This window comes from Ambystoma mexicanum, chromosome 13 (assembly GCF_040938575.1).
Source record: "Ambystoma mexicanum isolate Mex_15411 chromosome 13, UKY_AmexF1_1, whole genome shotgun sequence".
Classification (NCBI taxonomy): domain Eukaryota; kingdom Metazoa; phylum Chordata; class Amphibia; order Caudata; family Ambystomatidae; genus Ambystoma; species Ambystoma mexicanum.
This window is the reverse complement of record NC_090938.1, coordinates 721,580,856-721,605,868: the sequence shown is the minus strand read 5'-3', so window position 1 is coordinate 721,605,868 and position 25,013 is coordinate 721,580,856. Positions and strand designations below refer to the sequence as shown.

General features: G+C 46.0%; 1 protein-coding gene across 1 annotated transcript in view; it reads left to right on the top strand.

Annotated features, from left to right (window-relative positions):
* Positions 1–25,013, top strand: part of LOC138520509 (E3 ubiquitin-protein ligase TRIM17-like) — a 219,552-nt gene that overhangs the window by 137,978 nt on the left and 56,561 nt on the right. The window contains exons 3-4 of the mRNA XM_069632863.1: positions 20,808–20,830; positions 24,528–24,640. Coding sequence (XP_069488964.1) covers positions 20,808–20,830; positions 24,528–24,640 — 136 coding nt within the window. The remainder of the gene's footprint in view (positions 1–20,807; positions 20,831–24,527; positions 24,641–25,013) is intronic.

Below are 25,013 nucleotides of genomic sequence, written 5' to 3'. Positions count from 1 at the left end.
GTGGGCAGCCAGCTCAAAGGGGTCAGAGACGATTCACCCGTAACGGACGGGGAAAAGGTACCAAGTCTGCATCGGCACGTGCTGCCTTGCCTTCAGAATCTGCGCAAGCTGCTCCAAAACCCCTCTAAGGTCTCACCACACGAAACACTAGTAGGAGGCAGGTTAACTCAACATCTGACAGAATGGCAGGCTATTACTTCAGATGCTTGGGCATTAGAGACAATTTCCCAAGGTTACTGCCTGCCTTTCCTACACACTCCTCAGAGTCATCCCCCCCGGGAACAAGTCTTTGATGCTTCCAGATCTGCTTCTTATGCAGGAGATTTTAGACCTGCTAGAGAAAGGTGCTATAGAACCGGTACCTGTAGCGGAGAGGAACAAGGGTAGGTACTCCCCATATTTCCTAATTCCGAAAAAGGACAGATGAATGAAACCCATCTTGGACTTACGAGAATTGAACAAATTCCTCAGGAAACACAAGTTAAAGATGGTACCCTTTCTCAGATCTTTCAGGCCCTCCAACCTCAGGATTGGTTGTTATCTCTGGACCTTCAGGATGCTTACTTTCATGTGCCAATCCATCTCAAGCACAGAAAGTACCTGAGGTTCGCCATTGGCAGCTCTCACTATCAATTTCGGGTTCTGCCATTTGGGCTAACCTTCGCCTGAGGGTTTTCACCAAGCTAATGGCGGTTGTGACAGCAAGTCTCCGGGGGGGATAGATTCATATCTACCCCTACCTGGACGACTGGTTGATCAGAGCGGTGTCCCCGGAACAAGCTCAAGAACATCTGGACTATGTTTGCCACTTCCTACACAAGCTGGGCTTCTCCCTCAACTTCAAGAAGTCTCACATGATACCATCACAGAAACTCCAATTTATTGGAGCAGTCCTGAACACATCCCTGGGAAAAGCCTCGCCACCAGAGGTGAGGGCTCAAGATATTCTACAGATGGTGACCAGATTTCAAAATGCCCAACATCTGCCAGCCTTCAACTTTTTGAGTTTGCTCGGCCTCATGGCATCCTGCATTTTTGTAGTGCCAGAGGCCCGCCTGAGAATGAGGTCTCTCCAGTGGGCTCCAAGGACCCAATGGTCACAATTCTCAGGAAAGATGTCAGGAGTCCTACAAATCCTGAACAGAGTTGCACGGGGCCTTCAGTGGTGGGCCTGTCTGGAGAACATCTTTAAAGGAGAACAATTTTGGCAACCATAGCCGGAGATAACAGTAGTGACGGATGCCTCACTCACGGGGTGGGGAGCCCATGCCAACGATTTGACCATCAGCGGTCGTTGGTCTCCATTGGAGTCCAAACTACACATCAACCTATTGGAGCTGAGAGCAATCAGGCTAGCACTGAAAGCTTTCCTGCCATCAGTATAGGGAAAAAATGTTCTGGTAATGACGGACAACACAGTGGCCATGTAATACCTCAACAAAAGAGGAGGCGTATGGTCACTGCCACTGTGCAAAGGGGCAATGCAGCTCTGGTTCTGGGCAATTCGAGAAGGAATCTCTCTATCGGCAGTCCACCTAGCTGGAGAGAAGAACACGGCGGCGGACGCTTTAAGCAGGCAGACCACAGTCTTCCACGAGTGGGAGATAGCTCAGGAAGTCCTTCAAGAGATCTTTGCCCTTTGGGGAACCCCTCAGGTGGACCTATTTGCAACAAGTCTCAACAAGAAATGCGAACAGTACTGCTCCAGGGAATTTCCCCAGAGAGGAGCTCTAGGAGATGCGTTTGTGGTGGAAAGGGAGTATCTGCTTCTTTATACATTTCCTCCAGTCCCTGTCATTCCTCACGTAATAAGGAGGTTGAGAAGATTCCAGAAAACCATGATCCTAATTGCCCCGGACTGATCCACAAGGACATAGACATGTCCATATGTCCTCCGATTCGTCTTCGACAAAGAGAGGATCTTCTCTCGCAAGAGGAGGGTCTGGTTCTCCATCCGGATATCAGAACTCTCAACCTTCACGTATGGCTTCTGAAAGGTTGAGATACAAAGATTGGGACCTCCCGGACGACATAATGGAGGTGTTGCTTTCGGCCAGAAGACCAGCAACCAAATCACTATACCGCTGCCGTTGGAACAAATTCTGCAGCTGGTGTAGAGTTAAGAATATTGACCCTTTTTCATGCAACACACTGATGGTGTTATTTTTCCTGCTATACTTAGCAAATTTAGGACTTCAAGTTGGCACAATCAATGGTTACCTCGCCACGTTATTAATCTTCAAACGCACGGCTGAGGATCCTTCATATTTTAAGATGCCTCTAGTCATTCAGTTTCTGAAAGGGTTGACCAATGTCTACCCCCCTACTCCTTTTCAAGTTCCCCTGTGGGATTTAAATCTAATTTTAAAATTTCTAATGGGCAATCCCTTTGAGCCTCTTCATTCCTGTCCATTAAGGTTTATTACTCTCAAAGCAGTATTCCTAGTGGCTATAACTTCTGCCAGAAGAGTAAGTGAGCTACAAGCTTTATCTTGCAAACCTCCACATACTATGTTCCACAAGGATAAAGTAGTTCTTCAAGTGAAGCCTAATTTCCTCCCAAAGGTTGTCTCAAAATTCCATATCACGAAAAGAAATAACCTTGCCTTCACTTTACCCTCCTCCTCATCCAGGAAAAGAGGAAGAGAGATTGCACAGGTTGGATGCAAAGCGTGCTTTGAGTTTTTACATCAGCAGACTTTCAAGAATTAGGCAAGCATACCAGTTGTTTGTGGGTTATGCAGGACATAGACTAGGCCTAGCCATCACCAAACAGACCATCTCAAGATGGATAATTCTAACTATCCTAGAGTGCTATAAATTGGGAGGAAAAGACCCTCCTCAACACCTCAGAGATCATTCAACCAGGGGTATTGCAGCTTTGTCAGCTCTCCAGAGAGGAGTTCCAATAAAAGACATCTGTGCGGCTGCCACATGGTCATTTGCACATACCTTTACCAAATTCTACAGTCTAGATTTCTCCACTAGCCAGGAGACTAAATTTGGGAAAGCTGTATTGCACTCTGTGCACACTTAAACCATATTAATTTTACTCCCACCTCCAATATTGATTACTGCTTTGGGAGTCTATCAAAGATAAGGAATACATGGGCGGACACAATCCATTCGGAGAACAAGTTACTTACCAACTGTAACGTTCTTTCGACTGGATGTTCCTCCCACGTATTCCTTATCGCCCCTCCCATCCTTCCCCGCAGTAGAACTTCCCTTGTAATTGCAGCCTACGCTCCTTCAAGGGGACTAGCCATCTCATCCTGGACAAACACAGCACCTCAAAACGGAACTGAGCAACGGACACTGCATACCTATGGTGATGTCGGTGCCGATACAGAGGCCTTCGAGGGACACCGGCTCGAGGGACGTCGACGCTCAGCGCCCTCTACTGAAAAAAAAAAGAACAAACAAATTCTGAGGCCAGCAAGCTGGAATGGATTTATCAAAGATAAGGAATACGTGGGAGAAAACATCCCGTCGAAAGAATGTTACAGTTGGTAAGTAACTTGTTCATCTAATGCAAAGCACAAATTCACTGCATGAAAGGACCAAAGAACACAATTGCAAACTATTCAGTCAAGCCATAAGCCTTTGCATTTTAAGTCTTCAAGGGGCACTGCAGAGCACACACCCCTCCCCGTATCCTCTGACAAGATCTCAGAAAATACAGTCACAGCAAGCCAGCCCTTGTGTGGGGGCTGGCAGCATATTTATAGGGTCTCTAGGTTGGAAGTCCCATTTACCATAAATGCCATCACTTGGTGGGTAAATCCCCTGCTTCTGACTCTAACAACAGACTAACAACACATAACCCGGCACAACGGCACATGGGAATTTGCACTGACCCGAAACCGCACTTAAGCTCAGCGAACGGTGCATAATAGGACATCATAAACGTTCTCATTCCTATTCCCACTACACCCTACTAACCCGCTCCCACTCACCCCTTTTCTTCACACTACTTTTCAGATCCGCCAGAGCGCCTGGGGGCCACTCCGGTGGTGACCTTTAACATTAACATTAATTTAGAGGTACAGATCTTCCTCCCTCTCTTAAGATGTAGGTAAACAATATGGATGGTATCTCCCCTCAACTTGATGCTGAATTATCAAGCTTCAGCTTCTTGCTGAATTATCTCTAAGAGTTCTTGCCGATTTAGCTACAGGCCCTGAATGTCCCTAATTCAAGAACTCAGATATCACATGGTGTTTTGTCTTTAGCTCTCAACCAAAATTCTGTCTATTCCTCCAACATTGAAAATAGAGTGGATTTTCTCTTGTTAGACCCGAAACAACCCTATAGTATGTATAGTATGTTGGCCAGAAACAAACCGCATCATGTGACAAACATCGCAATCGCAGAATCGTCAATGTAACCAGAGGGCGTCCATTTTGTGAAATGTCGGCCATTTGCTTTTTTACTTTCTGTCAAAACGCTTTGCAAATGTATTCTATGCTTCGAACTCACACACGGTGCGAGGCCACGGCCTGAATACTGAAATACTAACACAGACAGGAATGTCAAACTATACAGAGATGCATTGTTTTTCTCTCACACTAAATCCTTGAAGTCGAGCAGAAGCCGCATCTAATCAGTAGTCCAAGTGCCAGCCAGTCTTGCAAACGCTGTAGTAAAAGGCAGTTAAAACATGAATTATATTCTTCTAGCGGTGCTCGTTCGAGGAGAGTGGTATTTTCTGCTTCAGGACTGTCTGACCTTTAGCTCATGAACCGAGACACAGATAACGTGTTAAGGAATGTTTCTCTGCTACGGACATGATATCTTTGCCGAACTAAGAGCTCTATGTTCCCCATAACAAGAAAGCAGTCTCTGCTGCCATTGCTAGAATAACTATGTTTAGACTGAGGGCCTCATCACGAGTTGGGCGGTAACGCCGGCGCTAATAGCGCTGGCGCTATCTGCCCTACCGCCAAACCCCCCGGCGCTATTAGCGCCAGATCATGGGTTTGGCAGTAATGGAAGTCCCCATTCCCCACTGAGCCCATTCGGCAATGCCCCATTCCCCATTGGACTCAATGGGGAATTTTCGCACTCATACCGCCGGCGGATTTCCCGCCGGCGGTATGAGAGCGAATTTTGGGCGGATTTCCCCCCAGCTCAGAGCCCTGATTTGGCGGACCCTTAAATCCGGCGGTAATAGCGCCGGATTTAAGGGTTACCGCCAAACTCGTGATGAGGCCCTGAATGAAGACTTGTCATAACGTGCCATATTTGTCATTACTGTCGATCACCGAACCCTAGCCTGAATGATACGTTTATGGGCGCATCGAATTGCCTTCGTAAAGATTGTATGTTATGTATATATATTGCTGCTTGAGCGTTGCTCGTGCTCTCTTGCGTCTCACGAGGTCTGGGAACACATGTTGCGAGACGTTGAGTCCCAGTCGGCCGACTGAGATACTTTGAAATAAACCAGACTTGTTTGGAAATCGAACCTCGTGTCTGTCGTGCCACTAGTGTATATGATTATTGTGCCTTAGTTTCCATATGCGGTCTTTATGGCCTAGCACTCTCTCTGCCTATTCACTATAGCTATGTTTTACATGTATGCATATGGGGGTTATTGGAATGTGGCGTGCTGGAGTGAGGAGTAAGACAAAGAGGTGGCATTCTTCTGTCAATTTTATTAAACCATACAGAAAAGGCCAACCCTCTCCCTATCACTATAGGGTTTTCCCTATCTACCCAAAGTGGTAGAGGGGTGCTCATCATCAGGGTGGAAGTCCAAACCAATATATTTGTCCTCTGTCCAAACTCCTACTCTATCCCTACAACTAACAAAAGTTCATAAACAGAAGGGATACCAGGAGAATGACTCTCTTCTCCTGGTATAAAGAAGTAACAGCCCGGAGGGCGTTTTCACATACGTCTGTAGCACAGTTCAGTTTCCTGTTGGAAAAACAACCAAATAAATGCCTCCCTTCTCCTGGTTCACACAGTTCCACTTTCACTGGACAGTTTGTAGTTCTACTCCGCAGTCTTTCACAATCCACAAATCTTTTTTGCTTGACCAGTAATGCCAATCTCCCTGGCGTGACAAAACCACCTTTTACTTTAGCTTCTGAATCAACAATGTTATTAACCAGGAGAATGCCTCCCTTAACCTGGTTCACACAGTTCCACTTTCACTAGACAGTTCGTAGTTCTACTACACACTCTTTCACAATCCACAAATCTTCTTCGCTTGACCAGTTATGGCAATCTCCCTGGCGTGATAAAACAACCTTTTACATTAGCTTCTGAATCAACAATGATATTAACCAGGAGAATGACTCCCTTCTCCTGGTATCGCAAGTGCTGTTAACAATGATAGTCTCCAATACACTGATAGCAACTTGAAGTAAACAAGACTCTTCTTATCCTGATCCTTGATTCAGGATTGATGCTGTAGTTTGTTGCATAAGTGTCTGATTCCAATCAGGAGAATGACTCTCTTCTCCTGGTACAATATAACCTTTCTTCAAGATCAAACAACACTTTTTGCAAGCCTTGTGGCTCCTTCTGAAATTCTTTCAGGGTGAACTTAAACGTTTCCTCTTCCTGTTTCCTTGCCCCCTGACAAGACTTAATCACTTTTAGCGCTTCAGTGTCTTTCAAACAACCACTGAGATTAGATGGACCACTGACACTAAGAAGGCTACGCCTGACGTGGTCTTCTTCCTTCCAACTCTTGATGATGATTCTTAGACCAGGGAGACCACTCCTGTTACTTCCTGTGTCTTTCTCTCTTGCGCCACACTCACTGAGACAAGGGAGATCCCCTCCAAAGCTTTTTGCATTTGTATTTCTTTGACATTAGTCTCTCAAATGAGGGACATCACTAATGAGGCTTGCCACACTTATTGGGTTTCTATGACCATCACTGAGATGAGGGAGGTTACTCACAAGACTTCTCACATTAATATTGCTTCTGCAAGTGTCACTGAGACAATGGAGATTACTCCCGTAGCTTCACATTTATATTGCTTCTGCAAGTAACACTGAGACGAGGGAGATCACTCCTGAAGCTTCACATTTATATTGCTTCTGCAAGTAACACTGAGACGAGGGAGATCACTCCTGAAGCTTTTCAGACTTATATTGCTTTGGTGACTGTCACTGAGACAAGATTGATTACTCCTGATGCTTCTTATATTCTTCCCCACTCCCTCACTGGGTCTCCCGTCACTCCTGCTATTTGGATTGCGGTTGGAGCACATCATCGGTTCTTCCAAGGGAAGTGGTCTGCAGCGTTTCCCACAGACGCTCTTCAGGTTTCTTCCGTCTGCTGTTGGTGTTCCGCGTAGCCACAGCAAGAACTCCAGCAAGGCGGTATCAGCGTAGTTATTGGACTGCTTGAGCTCACGCACCGTCTCACAGCTCCCAGGTAGGCCTGTGCTTGGTCGGGCTACAGTGGACTCCCTCGGGTCACTGCCGGCATCCCCAGCAGTGCAGATCTGCTTCTTCAGCATTCCATCTTCTCGCCCGTTCCGAATGGTATCCAGTGATTATAACGAAATCATTTTCAGAGACAGATTTTGTCAGATTTTCTACCGAAACGAAAATAATGAAAAAACTGCACATTTTTTAGTTTTTTAGTTTTTTATATATGGGGGTGGGGTAAGGGGTTTAAACAGATGGGGAGGGAGCATGGGTGGGTTTGAAATCATAGGGGAACAGGAGGTCTGGAGGGGACCCCCCCAAACAGAAACAAAAATGTTGTGATTGTTTCCTTTGTTTTTGGTAAAACATCTGTCTCTGTAATTTATTAGTTAAAATCACATAGAACCGTTTTGAATCTTCTGGTCTCTCCAGACTTCACAGCTGGTGCTCTCTCTCATAGTATGTCTGCCTTCTCTTATACTGTTATAGCTGGGCCCTCCCCAGCTGCGTTTTATACTCCTTTGTCTCAGTTGCTCAATCCTTATGTCTCTTAGTGGCCACCTCTGCTCAGTATTTAGCACGTGAGCCTTCTTCGTCCCAGATCTTGGAGAAGATGTGATGTTAGGTTTCATAGAAAGAAGGGAAGGAACATTACAGTAGCATTCTGTGGTGTTATCAGATGGATTCTCAAGCGACCGTAGGTACAGAGTTCTGTCATAGCACGGGAGTCCTTGTCCACATGAGGGGAGTCTCTCCCTGCTTTTTACAAGCCCTAGGGGGATTATTGTGTAGCAGCCTCACCTCCCTAGCCTTACAAGGAATGGCTCCCCCCTGGGGAGAAGTGACGTGATCCAATGACCAGTCAGAGTACTGGATTGCTCAAAATTACAAATGTATGCATGCATGTATGATATGACCAAATTATCAAGCTGCTTAGTGCTTTTCTTTAATAAATGGCTCCATAATGTATGAATGAATGTATGTTGACACAGAGGGCCTCATTACACGGAAGGCGGTAAGGGGTAACGGTCACCGGTAATGGTACTGGTGACCGTTAACCCTTACCGCCTTATTACGAGGTCCCTTTGCGGGTTGGTACTTTAACGCCTGCTTTTTGCAGGCGTTAAAAACCAAGACGCAAAGGGACCTCGGTGCTAATTACGGCACCGCAAATTTGCGGTACCGTAATTAGCACCTTCCCCATTCCCATTATGCCCTATGGGGCAAAAATAGGAATGGGGAAGGGCAATGGTGGAAGGGGGAATTACCGCCCCGTCAACCTTGGAATAGGGCGCTAGTTCCCCTTTCCACCAAAGCGGTGCCGGTATTTTAGCGCCATGGTTCACCGCCTACCGTGTAATGAGGCCCAGAAACACACTTCTCACTCTGTGTTTGTGCCAGTGTTATTAACACTCTCTTGCTACGCAACACTGCTAATATAGGCCTCTACGTGCCCATTTTAGCATTAAAGCACTTTGAGTATACATTTGCTATTCTTAGCACAACTGCTGCTTTTTCTAAATATTGCAGTTTAGCCTGCCCTTATGCATGTATCACACTACTTGCTCAGTCTACCTATACTCAAGCACAACCTAATATATTCTCAAAGGATACAATATAGGAACATCACTTGCATATCCCCTTCAAGGCGCTATATTTTACTGGCCCTTTGAAAGCTAATGCTTGTTCTACTATTATGAAGAGATATTCTGAAATGAGATGTTGTCTCACCTGTTGCTCTAACCCTGCAGGGCAGAATGGGTGAAATACCATGACATCTTCGCTCAATTAACAAATATCTGGCTACAACTCTGACTTTGAAATGAAATGCTATTGGCAGCTCCTACAGGTGGCCAGGCTGTTTAACTCTCTGCTTCTACAAGTAAGGACGGCAAGCACGTTGATGGCCTTCCACAATAAACTGAAAACATTCTCTGCTCCTTAAACCGGGGGTCAGGTTAGCAAGTGCTTTGATGCCCGAGTGTGGCCGTTAGCACTGTACAGATCACACACATAACACAACCTATCAAGAAAGAGAGAGGGAGAGAGAAAGAGGAACAAGGGAAAGAGGGAGGGGGCAGAGACAAAGGAGGAATAGAGGGAGAGTGACAGAGGGAGATGAGAACAGATTGAGAAGAAGGAGGGAGGGGAAGATGGAAGTAAAGGGGGATGGCAGAATTTTAGGCAGGGACAGAAATAGACTGGTAGGGAAGGATGCAGGGGAAGAAGGGACAGGGAAGCAGAGGGGTGGAGGGACACAGAGACAGAAGGAGAGAGAAAACTAGACCGCACTGACACTGAGCGAGAATGCACACCAGACTACATTAGTGCGATCTTGCAAGTTCTGTTCTCTGAGGGATAAACCACACTAATGGAGAGAGCCAGAGTGAGCACACCCCACTGTCCAGACAAAGAGAACAAAGAGAGTGCACTTCCCAATACGCCTCAGAGAGAGAGCGACAGAATGAAAGACCACTCTCACCCACTGACATACACCACCCTGCAGAGAGAAAGCGCACCCACAGAGCTGGCCAGAGAGGGATGGAGGGACACAGAGATAGAAGGAGAGAGAAAACTATAGCGCACTGACACTGAGAGAGAATGCACACCAGACTACATGAGTGCAATCTTGCAAGTTATGTTCTCTGAGGGATAAAACACACTGACAGAGAGAGCCAGAGTGAGCACACCACACTGTCCAGACAAAGAGAACAAAGAGAGTGCACTTCACAATACGCCTCAGAGAGAGAGGGACAGCATGAATGACCACTCTCACCCACTGACACACACCACCCTGCAGAGAGAGGGAACACCCACAGACCTGGACATGGAGAGAGAGAGAGAGAGAGAGAGATGGAGAGGGAAGGAGAGCGGCACACCCACAGAGATGGCAAAGGACAGAGACCAAGGCACAGCGATAGAGCCAGGAGAGAAAGAGAGTGGGAATGATAGGGGAGGCAGAGAGAGACACACACAGAGCAAGGGAGAGTCATGGGGAATGGGGTGAGAGAAAACTAGACCGCACTGACACTGAGAGAGAATGCACACCAGACTACATGAGTGTGCAATCTTGCAAGTTATGTTCAGGAGCAGTCTGCCGCAGTCCCCACAGCATTTTGCAGCCGGACGACGTCCTTTTGCGGAAGTCTCACTTATCAGCCCAACCCCACCGCGGAGCGTTGAACGGAGTTGGGAGCTGAGTTCAGGAGCAGTCTGCCGCAGTCCCCACAGCATTTTGCAGCCGGCTGACATCCTTTTGCAGAAGTCTCACTTATCAGCCCAACTCCACCGCGGAGCGGTGAGCGGAGTTGGGAGCTGAGTTCAGGAGCAGTCTGCCGCAGTCCTCTGCAGACTCGTAGCGAGACGTTAATGGAGCCCGAAGTGCGCCCCAGGGCGAAATCAGTCAGGAAACCAAGTATGGCCAGCGCCCACTCCACACTCCCCGCACAATCCAGCAAAACAAAGAGCGATTATGTGGAGGCGTGCCAAGAAAGCCTAAATATGTCAACCAAGCCTACAACAGAAACCGGGGTGATCCCGAGGATGACAAAATCTACTTACCCTATGCTGCAAGCAATGGAGAAACAAGCTCACGCGCTCCATGATTCTCCAAACCAAAGAGAAACAAGAAGAAGCGCAGGCAGCCTCACCGAGACCAGTAAGGACCTTCTGCCTGCAGTACCGGCCGCGCTGTCGGACCACTCCCACGTGCCCGGGTCGGAGGACCGTGAAAGAAAGACTGACGAGTCCGGAATATCGGCTAACAAGCCTTCCCTGCCCCCGCCGGTAGCCACGAGCAATCCACCACCCGCAACTATGGCGAACGCGCTCGGTGCAGGTGCTGTCGGAGGACGGCTCCCGCCCGAGGCCGACTGGAATGCGGGTGACGGGGCGGGGCACAGCACGGCGATCAAAGGACTGCTTCACCAACACAGAGACGAAAGTCCGGGCCCGAAAAAGAAGACAGAGTACAGGAAGTACAAGGGTCATTGCCCCCGCGAGTCAGGGGTGAAGAAATCCTACTCATCGAGCCCCCCTCTCCAGTTAAACCTGCAGGAGGTCCAAAGAGTTGCAGTACCCTGAGTCCAAAAGAGGAAACCTCCTCCTACGAAAGTAATGGAAAAATCGCAAATCCTGTCCTGAAACTGCACAGCACAGACAAACCTCGAACGGGCCAAACAACAAAAGCTCTGTTTCACTGGCCGGAAAAAGTCAATGACCCCATTGTACAGCCTGTACAACTACTAGTCATCTCGCCCCTGATGCAGACAAAGCTACCGACCAGGCCCAAGGAGCAGGCCACTAACCCGCCCAACAACTGTGTGACCACAAGCGCGTTGATAGAAGAGATTTCTCATCCAGAGTCATCGATCGAATCGGAACACTCCGCTAATAACTCTGAGGAAGAACAGTCAAAGTCAACATCAAAAGGTTCAAAGACAAAAAGAAAGCAAACGAAAACAAAAAAAGACGCTAAACTGACAAAAGCAAAAAAGACAATACCAAAAAAAAGTTCGAGAAAGGTGGTGAATGAACCCAAGCCTACTCCTAACAAGTACGAACTGGTTAAAGTGATCAAAAGAAGGAGAAAGCCAAACAACATGTTACCAAACCCTTTTCTCTCACGCCCCTTAAAAGCCTTCTTTACTCAGCAATATAAAAGAAAACTGACCACAGAACTTGAAGTCTCCGATGCGGAGATGCTGGAAATAGCACTCGACCAACCCTCTGGTAATAAGCAGAAAATCACGGATTCGATCTGGACGCAAAAAACTGTACCAGCGGGACCAGATACTGCTCCCTCGGCAACGCTGGAAAATAACATCCAAGGCCAAAATAGTAACACATTTGACATAATGGAGGACAATGCCCTGGTTCAGGGCGAAAGCCAACCAAACAACGAACTATTGACAAAAAAAAACTAATGATAATCTAGAAGCAATACAACCTCAACATACAGCACATCCAGTACTAGAAAAGCCCGCAGAGAAAGCCCAATCAATGGAAACGTTTTCCCAGCCTCCAAGCCTAAAACGTCCCAGGTCAAAGCTCCCCAAAAAACGTTAATGAGCAAAGATATGAATGGACTAAACCACACCTGGCGATGGGCACTCTAAAGTTGCCACCATCAACGACTTCGGACGGAGAGGCGTTCCAACATGGCCTCGAATTCCCAAAACAAAGACTTTCAAAAAGCCACAAAACGGCAGACCACGACTTGAGTGTGTCGATGGAACATCCAAATCAAGATCCAATGATAACACAAAAAAGGCCTCATATTACCTACTCCACGCCAAAAAATCGTCACCTCAGCGACATAGCAGCAGGAATGCAGAAAGCAAGTTCCAACGAGAAACCAGACATGATCACAATCATGTCAGCAATTTCAGTGGTATTAGCACCCTTCTGCAAATTATATGAGGCAATAAAAGAAGAGATTCGTGACAATACGGCAATCCTGACTAACATGACTGCATACATTTCTCACGTCGATAGTTATCTAACGGCGATGGAAGACGTGATTAATGGGCAAGTACAAACAAGAAACATAAGAAATGAAGAGTTGGAAAAAAAGATCAACAACTTGGAACGGCTACTTGTCGCTCCACCCAAGTCAAAAGACACGCCGCCAACAACGCTTTCGGATCAGGATCAGCTGTCAAAAAAAAACAACACATCTAACATGAAAATTCTGCCAAAACAAAGCCAAGATAAAATGGTCAAAAATAAAAACACAGACCAGGAGAAAACAAGGGCGGAAACGACAAATTCGATATTTACACCCAAGGAACCGACAATACCCCATAGCGACAATAAAACGGAAGAAATCATTGTAATCAGCTCCTCAAGAACAACAGAAGAGTTCATGCTAGACAGAGTCCTAATGAACCTATCACAACATATGAGTCACAACGTCTCAAGCAGCATAGAAGAAGACCTCACGCCCCCCAAAAAAAACAAAGAGTCACCCAAACGGGACGACCGCACTAAAGCTGTGAAAGAGAAGGCTCCCCTAGAATCAAACACCGGAGCATCACAAACAAAACAACACGCAAAGACACCCAGGGATAGGGAACAAAACGTAGACAACGAACATGAAAAAACTACTCCACGGAAAAACAGATGGAGAAACAGGACAGAGTTCCAAACACAAAAAACAAAGAAAACAACCCGCCTCTTCAAACTCGAACAACTAGAAAGGGACAAAGAGTACCTCATTCTAAACCGCTCCACCGTCATCCAGTTAATGAGGAAAACCAAATCCCTAAGAAACATCGGAACCGAAGATTTAAAGCGAGTAGAGCCCTACCACAGCGGAACCGTAGCTAAAACATGCCTACACGTAAAAGCAGAAGCCATTGAAAATATCAACAACCAAGCTTTTAAAGAAATCGAGCAGATGGGTTTCTCTCTAACAGAATTAAAATCCTCAGACAAACAGAAAGAGGTGAAAGAAAAACCGGACACGAGACCACAAGAACGAATAAGGTCTGAAAACTTGCGACACGAAAGGCACTACATCCCCGACACGACGAGTCACCAAAGTAAAGAATCAACATACTCGTATTCACCCAAACGATACGATCAGCAGAAATCCAAAGATAAAGAACCATCTGGAAACTCGGAAACACAAAGGATTAGCCAAAAATCGCTGGAAATAGCAAAAGACAGACATCCACGAAACATCTGGTCGTGTCCACTCAAAATAGAACAACTAGACCCTAAGAAAGACCACGCTCCACTCAACCGACCGACCATAATCCAGATAATGCACAGAGCCAAAACGTTAAGGCACCTGAAAACAGAAGACATCAAACTAGTAGAGCCATATCACAGCAACAAAAGAGCAAAAGCCTTTATCCACATAGAATCAGAGTGTGGGAAAAAAATCAATCAGCAAGCGTTCCAAGAATTAAAAGAGATGGGCCTTCTTTTGACAGAAATAAAAAAACTGGAAAGTTATAAAACCTAAATGTACCCGACACCCAAGAAATCTCAAGAAGTCAATCCCAAGGAACATGACCAATCCCGAGGTAAAAGCCTGATCAAGAACGAGCGTCATCGCTATCCACGAGTAGAGACATCTGTGAAGCTCAATGAGATCAAATGCACCGGAAAATCTTTTGAATTGGGCAAACCACAAGGCCCCTGGAAATGGCTGAGATCAACATGGAACGCTAAGAGCAGCAAATAGCAACGACTCGGGCCGACCCTCACAAACAGCAACGCTTCACCATGCAAAGAGGAACGGCCCACCAACGAGCTGATATGCCTGGGATCTTGGAACACCCGAGGCCACGCACACCTTACACAGCCAAGTGATGTGAACCTCGGTAGCTTTGACATATTATGTTTACAAGAAACATGGTTGATGGCCAAACCTACAATAGATGGCTTCACAGTCCACATCTCTCCAGCAGTAAAGGGTCTGCTAGGCAGACCATCAGCGGGCCTTTTGACGGCAATCAAAACAGGACTGGGCCTGGAAGAACCAAAAAAAGTGGAAAGAAGCGTATGAAATGTTGGTGACTCTGACTACCTGGCCCCGACGGGTCCCCAAACAGAACAGAGGCCATAGTATCAGGCTAGCCATCATCAATTGTCACTGGAATCCCCAGCGGATGGCTACTGAAACGTTTTGCTCAAAGATGGGCAACACAATCGACAAGCTTTATGAGGACTTCGACGACATTGAAATCATCATATGCGGAGACCTCAACGCAAGCTGTAGTCACCTCCAACAGACAATTCAAGCCAGCAATAAGCACCAGACAATTTCAGACCCCACCAGGAAACGAGGAAAAGCTTGGCAGGAGCTAATTGCAGGAAGAAATATGCAAAATATCGACACCTTGTTCCCATACCAAACAAACATCCCATCCTGGGAACGTGGAACATCGAGCGCACCACTAGACCACATCTATATCTCGTCTGGTCTAATCAAATACATGACGAACTTCCGTGTTGTAAAAACCAACAACAGCGACCACAACCTGTTAACTTGTTCCTGGCAGATATTGAAAAGCAAAAAATCAATATACCCTCTAGAAACAGAAGTCAACACTCAGAGATCACGACTAAGGCTAACGAAACACGACATCTTGAAAATCAGGCTCGAATGGGAAAAGAAAGTGTGTTCCAACACGAAAAACAACATAAAAGAAAGACCAGACTACACACCGCTTCTACTACTCTACACTAAACCGTTGAAGAACAATAACAAAACAGTCCAACCGCCCCACGCTTTCGACAAAGAAGTGGTCGAACAAAGAAAAACGAGCCGCCGCCTGAAAAGAAGAGCAAAAAAAATCAAACACCATAGAAGATTGGGAGATCTGGCATCATGAGAAGAAAAGGTACCGCAACTGGTTAAGACAACATAGGGCGCTGCAATACCAACATGACGCAGAGGACATGATGGAAAAACTTGCTTCTAAAAAATCGAGCGAATTCTGGTCTCTGATAAAAAAGTCAGCCCACACACAGAATGCGCAAATATGTAACGCAGTCGATGAGAAAAAATGGATATCCTACCTAACGGCGGAATTCGAAGAGGTAAAAGATTCGCAACCCCAGGCTCCAGGAAAAGAGAACAGAAGCTGGGTAAACCTAACTGACCAAGACGACATAGAAGCAAAAATCAAGAAACTAAAATCTTCCAGAGCTCCCGGCCTCGATGGCCTGACAAATATGACACTTAAGCAATTTCCCAAGCAGTGGTCAGGGATGATCAGCAAATATTTGCTGAATGCGAGAACAAACAACAAATCCCAGAGTCCTGGTTGAAAGCAATAATCGTGCCCATTTACAAAATGGGTTGCCACGAAGATCCGGCCAATTACAGGCCAATCGCTTTACTCGACTTTATTGGCAAGATCTACGCTTCCCTTCTTTTGGACCACTTTAGAGCATGGGAAAAAAGCGGCCCATCGAAAGATAACCTTCAAACAGGTTTCCAAAAAAATGGATCCACCTCGCTTAATATCATGATCATCAACATTTTAAAGGCAAAGGTGAAAGAAGGGGCGGCAAAGATGCACTTAGCGTTCATTGACCTATCCAAGGCCTTTGACAAAATTGACCGTAACACGCTGTGGACCAAACTAGAGACCTGGAAGTGCCCCAAATCAGTTCTGGACCCGATCAAAGCACTCCACTCAGAAAACACTGTAAGAGTGAAACTAAGTCAGCAAGGAACCCTCTCTGAAGCGATCAAGGTAAACCGTGGTGTCAAACAAGGTTGCCCCCTCGCACCAGCTCTTTTCATCTCGTTCCTAGGTGACCTCCAACACTCTGAAAATGAAGTCAGGTGCTTCCCGCCAAAAATCAGCAAAGCATCTATACCGAGACTCTTATACGCAGATGATATCATCTTAATCGATCAGACCAGAATCGGCCTACAGCGAAAACTAAACAATTTGGCCAAATACATCGCCCCAAACCACCTCGTAATCAATAAAAAAAAAAAACAAAGTCCTGACGATCGAGAAAGCGCTTAACAAGCAATCAAAACAACCAACATGGTATCTAGAAAACACAAAAATGGAATCAGTAAAATCTGTCAGATACCTTGGCGTCGACCTGGATAGCTCGAGTACATCTTTGACGATGCAAAAAACGCTATGGAACAAAGTCAAAAGACTAACAGCACAAATGCGCCACATCCACAAAAAATTCGGCAAGTTTTCGCTGATCCCGGCCGTACATTTCTACAAAGGCAAAGTGGTGCCAGCCTTGACCTATGGAATGGAAGTCTCACTCTGCATTCCACCCAAAATCTGGACCAGATTAGAAGGGCTTATCTGGAAGGCAGCTTTAGGAATTCCCAAACCAACATCTATGGCGGCAATCAGGAGAGAGCTAGGCCTAGTATCCCTCAAAGCCATGGTAGACCAAGCCGCTATGAGCTTCTTCAGGAAAACCATCCTAGACAAACCTTTGCCTGCCTTCACCATCATCAAAGATGAGATGGACAACGCAAGGTGCATAGCCCTGAAAAGATGGACGGAAAAGAGAAGAGAGAAACTCCAAGAAATAGCGTGTTCTGAAAAAGAGCTCAAAGAAAATCCTGACAGAATCAAGGAAGAAATGGTAATGATGGACTGGATACAAACTCTCGAACTCGCTACAAATAACAAACTCCTCACACACCTTCTGCCGACTTTCAACAAAGTAAAATCTCTGATTAAATACTGCAGAAAATTTCCCGACAAAAGAACAAGAAAACTGCTCATGAAGGCAAGACTAAACTTACTACCGACTCAAGAAATTTTAAGCATCAGAGGCGCCCTAGATAAAACAAAATGTCGCCTATGCAAAAACACAGAGAAAATGGAAACGCTGAAACACCTAATAATAGAGTGTCATAACAACAAACAAAACAGAACAGCCCACCTGCTACCATTGATTGAAAACCCATGGATTTTCCAAGAAAATGAATTATGGAACAGATTAATATCAGGTGATTCCACTAGGTGGTCGGTGGCAATGGCAGACTTAATCGAGATAACCTTCAAAGAGATAGGTGACAGACCTCCGCCTACATAAATGGTCTCGCTAACGGGGTCTACACTCAGTGACAAAGGCAGAACATTGAGGAAACCAGAAATGACACAAGGAACTTTAAATCTCGTCTTAAAATCACGAAAAGACGACAAGAGAGGTTCGAAATTCCAGTAAAGCACCGAAGCTTTCGATAAATTTATAAGGGTTTCCTGAACAAAAATAAATAAATTTAAAAAAAAAGTTATGTTCTCTGAGGGATAAACCACACTGACAGAGTGAGCCAGAGAGTGAGCACACCCCAATGTCCAGACAAAGAGAACAAAGAGGGTGCACTTCACAATACGCCTCAGAGAGAGAGCGACAGAATGAAAGACCACTCTCACCCACTGACACACATCACCCTGCAGAGAGAGGGCACACCCACAGAGCTGGGCAGGGAGGGAGGGAGGGACACAGAGACAGAAGGAGAGAGAAAACTAGACCACACTGACACTGAGAGAGAATGCACACCAGACTACATGAGTGCGATCTTGCAAGTTCTGTTCTCTGAGGGATAAACCACACTTACAGAGAGAGCCAGAGTGAGCACACCACACTGTCCAGACAAAGAGAACAGAGAGAGAGACAGAATGAAAGACCACTCTCACCCACTGACGCACACCACCCTGCAGAGAGGGGGCACACCCACAGAGCTGGGCAGGGAGGGAGGGAGGAAAAGAGGGAGAGACCCACAGAGCTGGCAAATGACAGAGATCACGGCACAGCGATAGAGCCAGGCGAGAAAGAGAGTGAGAATGATAGGGGAGGCAGAGAGCAGTGAATGCTGCTCAGCTCTGCCCATGTCACTAGCACACAGAGCGGGAGTAGTACAGTGTGCTGCAGGGAATGGTGCAGTTTCCTGGGTACAAGCCAACAGTGCCCACCCGGAGCGAAGCAGCGGGTCTCCCCGTAGCGGGGCTCTGAGTCAGGCACCTTTTGGCGTCAAATTGGGTGCGCATTTCAACATGCTCTCTCCCTTGTTATGGTTACGGCGCATAGAAGCGCACAGCATATTGCCCGGCCACCTACAGGTATATTTTAGTATTCAGACAGAACAGAACCAAACTTCTTTGTAACCATTTAAAGTTCCCTAACAGATGCAGAAACTTTACAATCCCAGCAAGGCCATCCCAGCCTTTCATCCTGAGGGCGATGAATGTGTACCAAGACAGGTTGGGTGATATTGTGTGCATATTTGTTCTATAAAAAAGAGCTCAAGCGTAAGTGCTATACAATAACATATTATCATTTGGCCTTGGACGTCTGCTTGTATTCACAGTAATTTGACAATATGGATCTATACACACAGATATTAAGGATACATATTGTGATCCATTCTTGTATGAAATGTATATCACATTAGTCAAATCATAACCATATTTTTCATAGTGTACTTAGGAACAATGCTATGTGATGGCCACTTCCTGTTTTGTCAAGGGGTGAAAGGTAGTGTTTCATTAATGGCACTGATTCTGTAGAAACATCTGTGTTTGTGCAGTGAGAACCGTGGTAGGCAATGCATTCCTTTCTATAGCGTTGCGCTTTGCTGGGCACAGATTCCCCAGTCAACGAGTAGACATGCTTTGGGTCTGGTTCTGCAAAATAAGTATTTGACTATGTGATGTTTTTTTTTTTTTAAAGAACAAAAGGAATGTTATCAATTTCTCAAGCGTTTACACAAAACATAACAACATGCAACAGACACATGAACCCTCCATAAGTAGAATTTTCTGTTAAGTCGTGAATTGACGCGATTCACGGATGATGGTTTGAGGGCCACTTTTTTTGAGGTGAGGGGTGGGCCACTTTTTGAGGTGAGGCAGGGTGGGCCACTTTTCTGAGGCAAGGGGTGGACCACTTTTTTTTGGTGTCCGGGCCTATATCTTGTCCCAGTCCGACCCTGCTATCTAATGCTGAGTGCAGTGTGTGCAGTCTCACATTTCTGCAGGGTTTGCCGTCATATGTAAAGTGCAGCTTCAAATGCCTCTGTCATGTTCATCCCCATTTGTATAGGTGCTGCAGATGCAAAGTGCGATCTCAACACCCCTCAGTAATGCCATCTAATCGCAGTTAATGCCTTGTATGTAGTCACTACATGTAAGTACAACTTCAAATACCCCAGTAATGTCAGGCTCTGGGCCATTTGTCCGATCCAAGTGTTTCTTCGCCCCCTCCCCCCACCTTTAGTTCATGGTGGCTCTAGTTCCCAGCACCAAAAATGTAGTTATGGCTCTGGCACCAACCATGTGATTGCCGGTTATGGATGACTCGCGCTTTCGCTGCAGGCTACTCCGCTTACCAGTCAGAATGTTGGCGACATCAAGGTGAAATGTGGCAAGATGGAGCGTTATGCCTTCCCTAGAACTTCAGCAACTATTAGAAACAGGGAGACAAAGCATGAATCTTTGTGCATCTCTAGGACCTACACAAACACACGCAAGCACACAAACAAACATGCACACACACAAATTGAGCATCTACCTTCCTACAAATGAAACCAGTTCCAAGCTGGCACAGTGTGTGAACAAAACCAGATGCTCAGAAGACACGGTTAAGAAATCCCAGGATATGGCTTTACAGCAAGAGGACTGTAGATCACCTTCAAGGTGTCGGGTGACGTTTTGCTCCCATTACTCAGAAACACTGGATAGGGGGTGGGTCAGTGTCTGATTTTGTGACGCGCAGATTGGCATTGTCTGACCAGAAACTGTCCAGAAGGCTCCTCTGATTCCTAGACCAGATAATACAGCAACCTAACCCTTTCCTTCCATCACAGTTCAGGGTCTCTGTAAAATTGAAATCAACGTTTAGAATATTGTGGGATGGCTATTTATCATGTCCTCTTTCTCTTTTTCTCTCTCTAGGATGTGAAGAGCATTTTGGGCAGGTACGTCTCCTCTTGTCTTGATGTGACCTTAATGTGGACTCACTCTTATACTGTAGCATGTCCTCTGTTCCTCACATTTATACACACTACAGACCCCGGCTCCATCTTATCTCCTGGCAGATTCATCTCTTCTATGTGTGATGTAAAAATATAGACTCTGGGTTTTACAATATCATTTGCAAGCCTCTTCCTGTCTCTAAGCTCACGGTGCAGCACCCATCCTTCAGTCTAATCCTATGTAGACTCAGTGTTTTACTCTTACCCCTGGGATGTCTCCCACTCCCTATCTGAGCTCAGCATAGAGGTCCTTTCGCCCATCCTAACCGCATGATGAGTGTTTTCCTTACTTTTACCTGTCTCTCTTAGCTGCTCTCAGGTCCATGCAGACCCTACAAGATCTTCCACTCTCTTTTTTTTTACAGTAACAACAATTTATTTTCCATATTTACATGACTTATAGAAATCTGTCTTCTACTTTTGATGCAAACATAATCCACAATACTATTACGTCAATAAAAGTATGAGTATTATTTAACAATCTGGTGTAGAGCTATGCTCCATTTAAAAAAAAATAATAATAATCTTCCATTCTTCTCAAGTGCCTTTTGTTAGCCCCTGCAGTGGCCACCTCAGCCAATAAGTCTGTTTTGGACACAGGCTGTAGCTGATGATACTAGACTGCATTCTACACAGTCTTAAGAGTTGCTCACACTTGAACCACACCCGCTCCTTTTGTTTAAAAAACAAAATCGCAATCACATATAGTCAACATGCTAACTTTAGTTCTCTCTTTCACCACTCTTGGCTGCCATGAAAATAGAAAAAGGGTATTTTCTGTTTTGGAAGAGACCTCGTTATGTTTTCATGGCAGATTTGGTGTGTAGGTGCTCTGAGAGCGCTTTGCTCGGTGCTTGAAGTTGTTCAGGAAAAAAAATGAAGCAACGCTTTGACTTCAGCACTCAAAAGATGCTCGAGGGTACAAATGGCGATGACCACCAGTCGCATGACGGCATGATTGGTTTATTTATGCTTGAGGACGTCATGAATGCTTGCTCCCTTGACTTGCGTCAGCACCTAGCTAATCCCATCATCACTGATCAAAAGGAACTAGCAAAAATGTCTGATTTGTTGGTCTCTCACAGGGTCAAATATGCAGGCCAAAATGCTCCCTTCTTACAGGGTCTCAAAGTAGAAGTGGGTAGACTTTTATTAAACAATAAAGGGGTTGGAAAATGCCTTGATGTCCCTAATCTAGGATGTATTTCCCTACCTGAACCAAAACTAAGGGTCTGTCTGTGTCACGATGTCCAAAGCAAAAATGTCTTGTGTCTGATATCCTATCCTATCCCTCGCACTCGTACTCACACTCTAAAACTAGCTCTAAGGTGCTACGGGTATTGTCTCTGCCTTGTAAAGTGCACAAATGTTTAAGTACAACAAAAAGATATAATCCAACGCAAGTTCCAAATGGATAATTTTCACAGTTCCTGGGAATGGTTTCTCTCCACCAAAACAAAAAGTTCCCAAGAATAAAGCCTAAGAGGATGCCTCTCCCCTCTTGGTGTTACAATCCACTCCAGCGGCAATAAAATCAAAACCTCAAGGGTCTGACTCTTCCGTGGGATTTTCTTTTCCCAGTAACACAATTTTGGTCCGGGTCCCAGACACACCAGACAACTGGTATACTCTCCTGCCAGACTCTTTCATGTTGCTCCTTCACAAAATTTGGGTGTGGGTCCCAGACTCGCCAGACACCTGGTATACTCTCTTGCCAGGCTCTCTCATATAATTCCTTTATACAGTGTAGGTGCGACTCCCAGACTCGCCAACCACTGGTATACACTTCTGCCAAGCCCTCTGTTTATTTTTGTATTTCTTGCATTCTCACAGTTCCAATATTCAGTGTTGTTTTCACAAAAACACTGGGTCTCAAACACACTTTTATTTACTTCCTTTGTCAATTGTCCAAACACCTGCCATACTCCCCTGCCAGGTTCTCTCATTATTCTGGTATTTCTCGTATTCACACAGTTCTAATATTCTATATTATGTTTGTCAAAGTGTCAGATTTCGAACCCTCCTTTATTCACCTTCTTTGTTAAAGGTCCCAGTGACCTAACCTCCTTGCTCGGGCTCATGTACCTGGCACTTTTCGGTACTTGATTGAGCTGTCGAAGCACCCCTGTGACCCAGCTTCCATTCTCTGGTGTTCGTTGAACCTTTCGTAGCAAACACAAGAGAGTGCCCCGGCATCCCACGTCCACTTCACAGGTTTACCTGCTTTGGCTGGTAGCTTCCACGTCCTTTGCTGGTCACGCCTCACTCCTGAGCCCTTCTCTGTGTTTGGGCAGTGTAGGCACTGCTTCTCGGTCCCTGTGTTCACCAGGAAGGATGCTTTCATTTCCTGTGTGATCCCAACACGGCAAACCAACTCCTGCAGTCCTTCTCTCGCAGTCTCCCCACTCACCTGTGGGCTTCTCAGCTTGGCTTCTGCAGCAATAACTAGCCGGTTACAACTTTCGGTTACCTTCAGATGTTCCATCATTTAACTCCCACTTCTAGGAAGGGAGTTGCTTCGAGCCAATAGGCTTCCTCCAAACACTACACTGCTCCATCTGATTCTGCTGAGTATTCGGCATTACTCGCCCCCTTTTCCAAGTCTCAGTCTTTATTATTCTGTTGGTTACAGAATATTGAGGGATACTATCAGCAGGCTTTAAGGGTTGTTGAAGGGGGTGATCACAATGTGCATTAAGGTATGAGGAATGGAAGGGGTATCCCTAAAAGTGAAAGGGGGATACCATGTCGCAGCTGATGATGCCACGGTTTTCCCCCTGAGGATCCCCTCCCCTCAAGTGATCCTCCTTCAAATATCAGCCCACAGGGTCGGGATCAGGTACCGTCTGCAGTCCCATGGCCACATGAGGAGAGGCTATCCCCGGGAGAGGAGGGATGTCATTATCCAATTCATCACTCCACCCTCTCCTCCCCGGGGTCTCTCATTCATAATGTATGACAATGTGGAGATTCCCGAGCCCACCCTCTCCTCCCAGGGGGCCTTTCATGCACAGTGTAGTGATTCCGGAGCCCTCCCTCTACTCCCCGGGGTCTCTCATTCAGAATGTAGAAATTCCCGAGCCCATGCTCTCCTCCACAGGGGTCTCTCATTCAGAGTGTAGAGATTCCCAAGCCCACCCTTTACTCCCTGGGGGTCTCTCATTCAGAATGCAGAGGTTCCCGAGTCCACCCTCTCCTCCCTGGGGGTCTCTCATTCAGAGTGTAGAGATTCCCAAGCCCACCCTCTACTCCCTGGGGGTCTCTCATTCAGAATGTGTCTCACACTAGGGTTCCTCTGCCTCTCCACCCACCCCTGCCTGTTTCTTGTTTCTCATTTATCTCACATGTATGGTGTTGTCTACCTATCTGTTTCCCTGAGGACGGGCCTCCCCTCCCCTCCATGCATGTTGATTCAGAGCCTTTCATTTCCCATCTTTAGGAATGAGGTCTCTTTTTCCTCCCCCTTATCTCACTGTTTAGATCCCCTTTCTCTTACTTGTCTCTGTAGGCCAAGGCTTATACTTTTTCACACAATGGATACGTCCCAAATGTGTTTGTTGCCGGGGGGCCTACTAAACTTCAATGAGGAGAGAATACAGGGAAAAAAGGGTTATATACAGTGTCTTTCTATAATTCTCAGGTGCAGTGAAGTGAAAGCTCAGAAGCCCCAGGAAAATGCCTCTGCAATGAAGACGACGCTGCAGAGCACCAGGAGACATGCCCACCTGCAAGAAAAGCTCATAGAATTAAAAGGTAGATATGAGGCCAGGCCCACCAAAGAGCTGATGTTGATCGGGAAGGCTTTTTCAACCATCTCAATGAACTTATTGAATTGAAATACATGTAAATATACGCAGATTAATGAAAAAGTATGTTGGTATTCTTGTACTTGTATAGCGCAAACTTAGATAGCAAGCAACAAAGTGCGTTTACAATGGGTAGCCCGGTGAGGCTGGCTTTGGTGCCGAGAGCCGCATACCCTGACCGCTATCATCTGGTGCCCCCAAGTTTTTAGAGAGCAAGGTCTTCTGTTTTTTCATAAACTGCAGGCATAATGGTGCTGTGTGGAGGGGGTTAAGGATCGTGTTCCACAGCGCTGATGCATAATAGGGAGATCTTTCTCTTC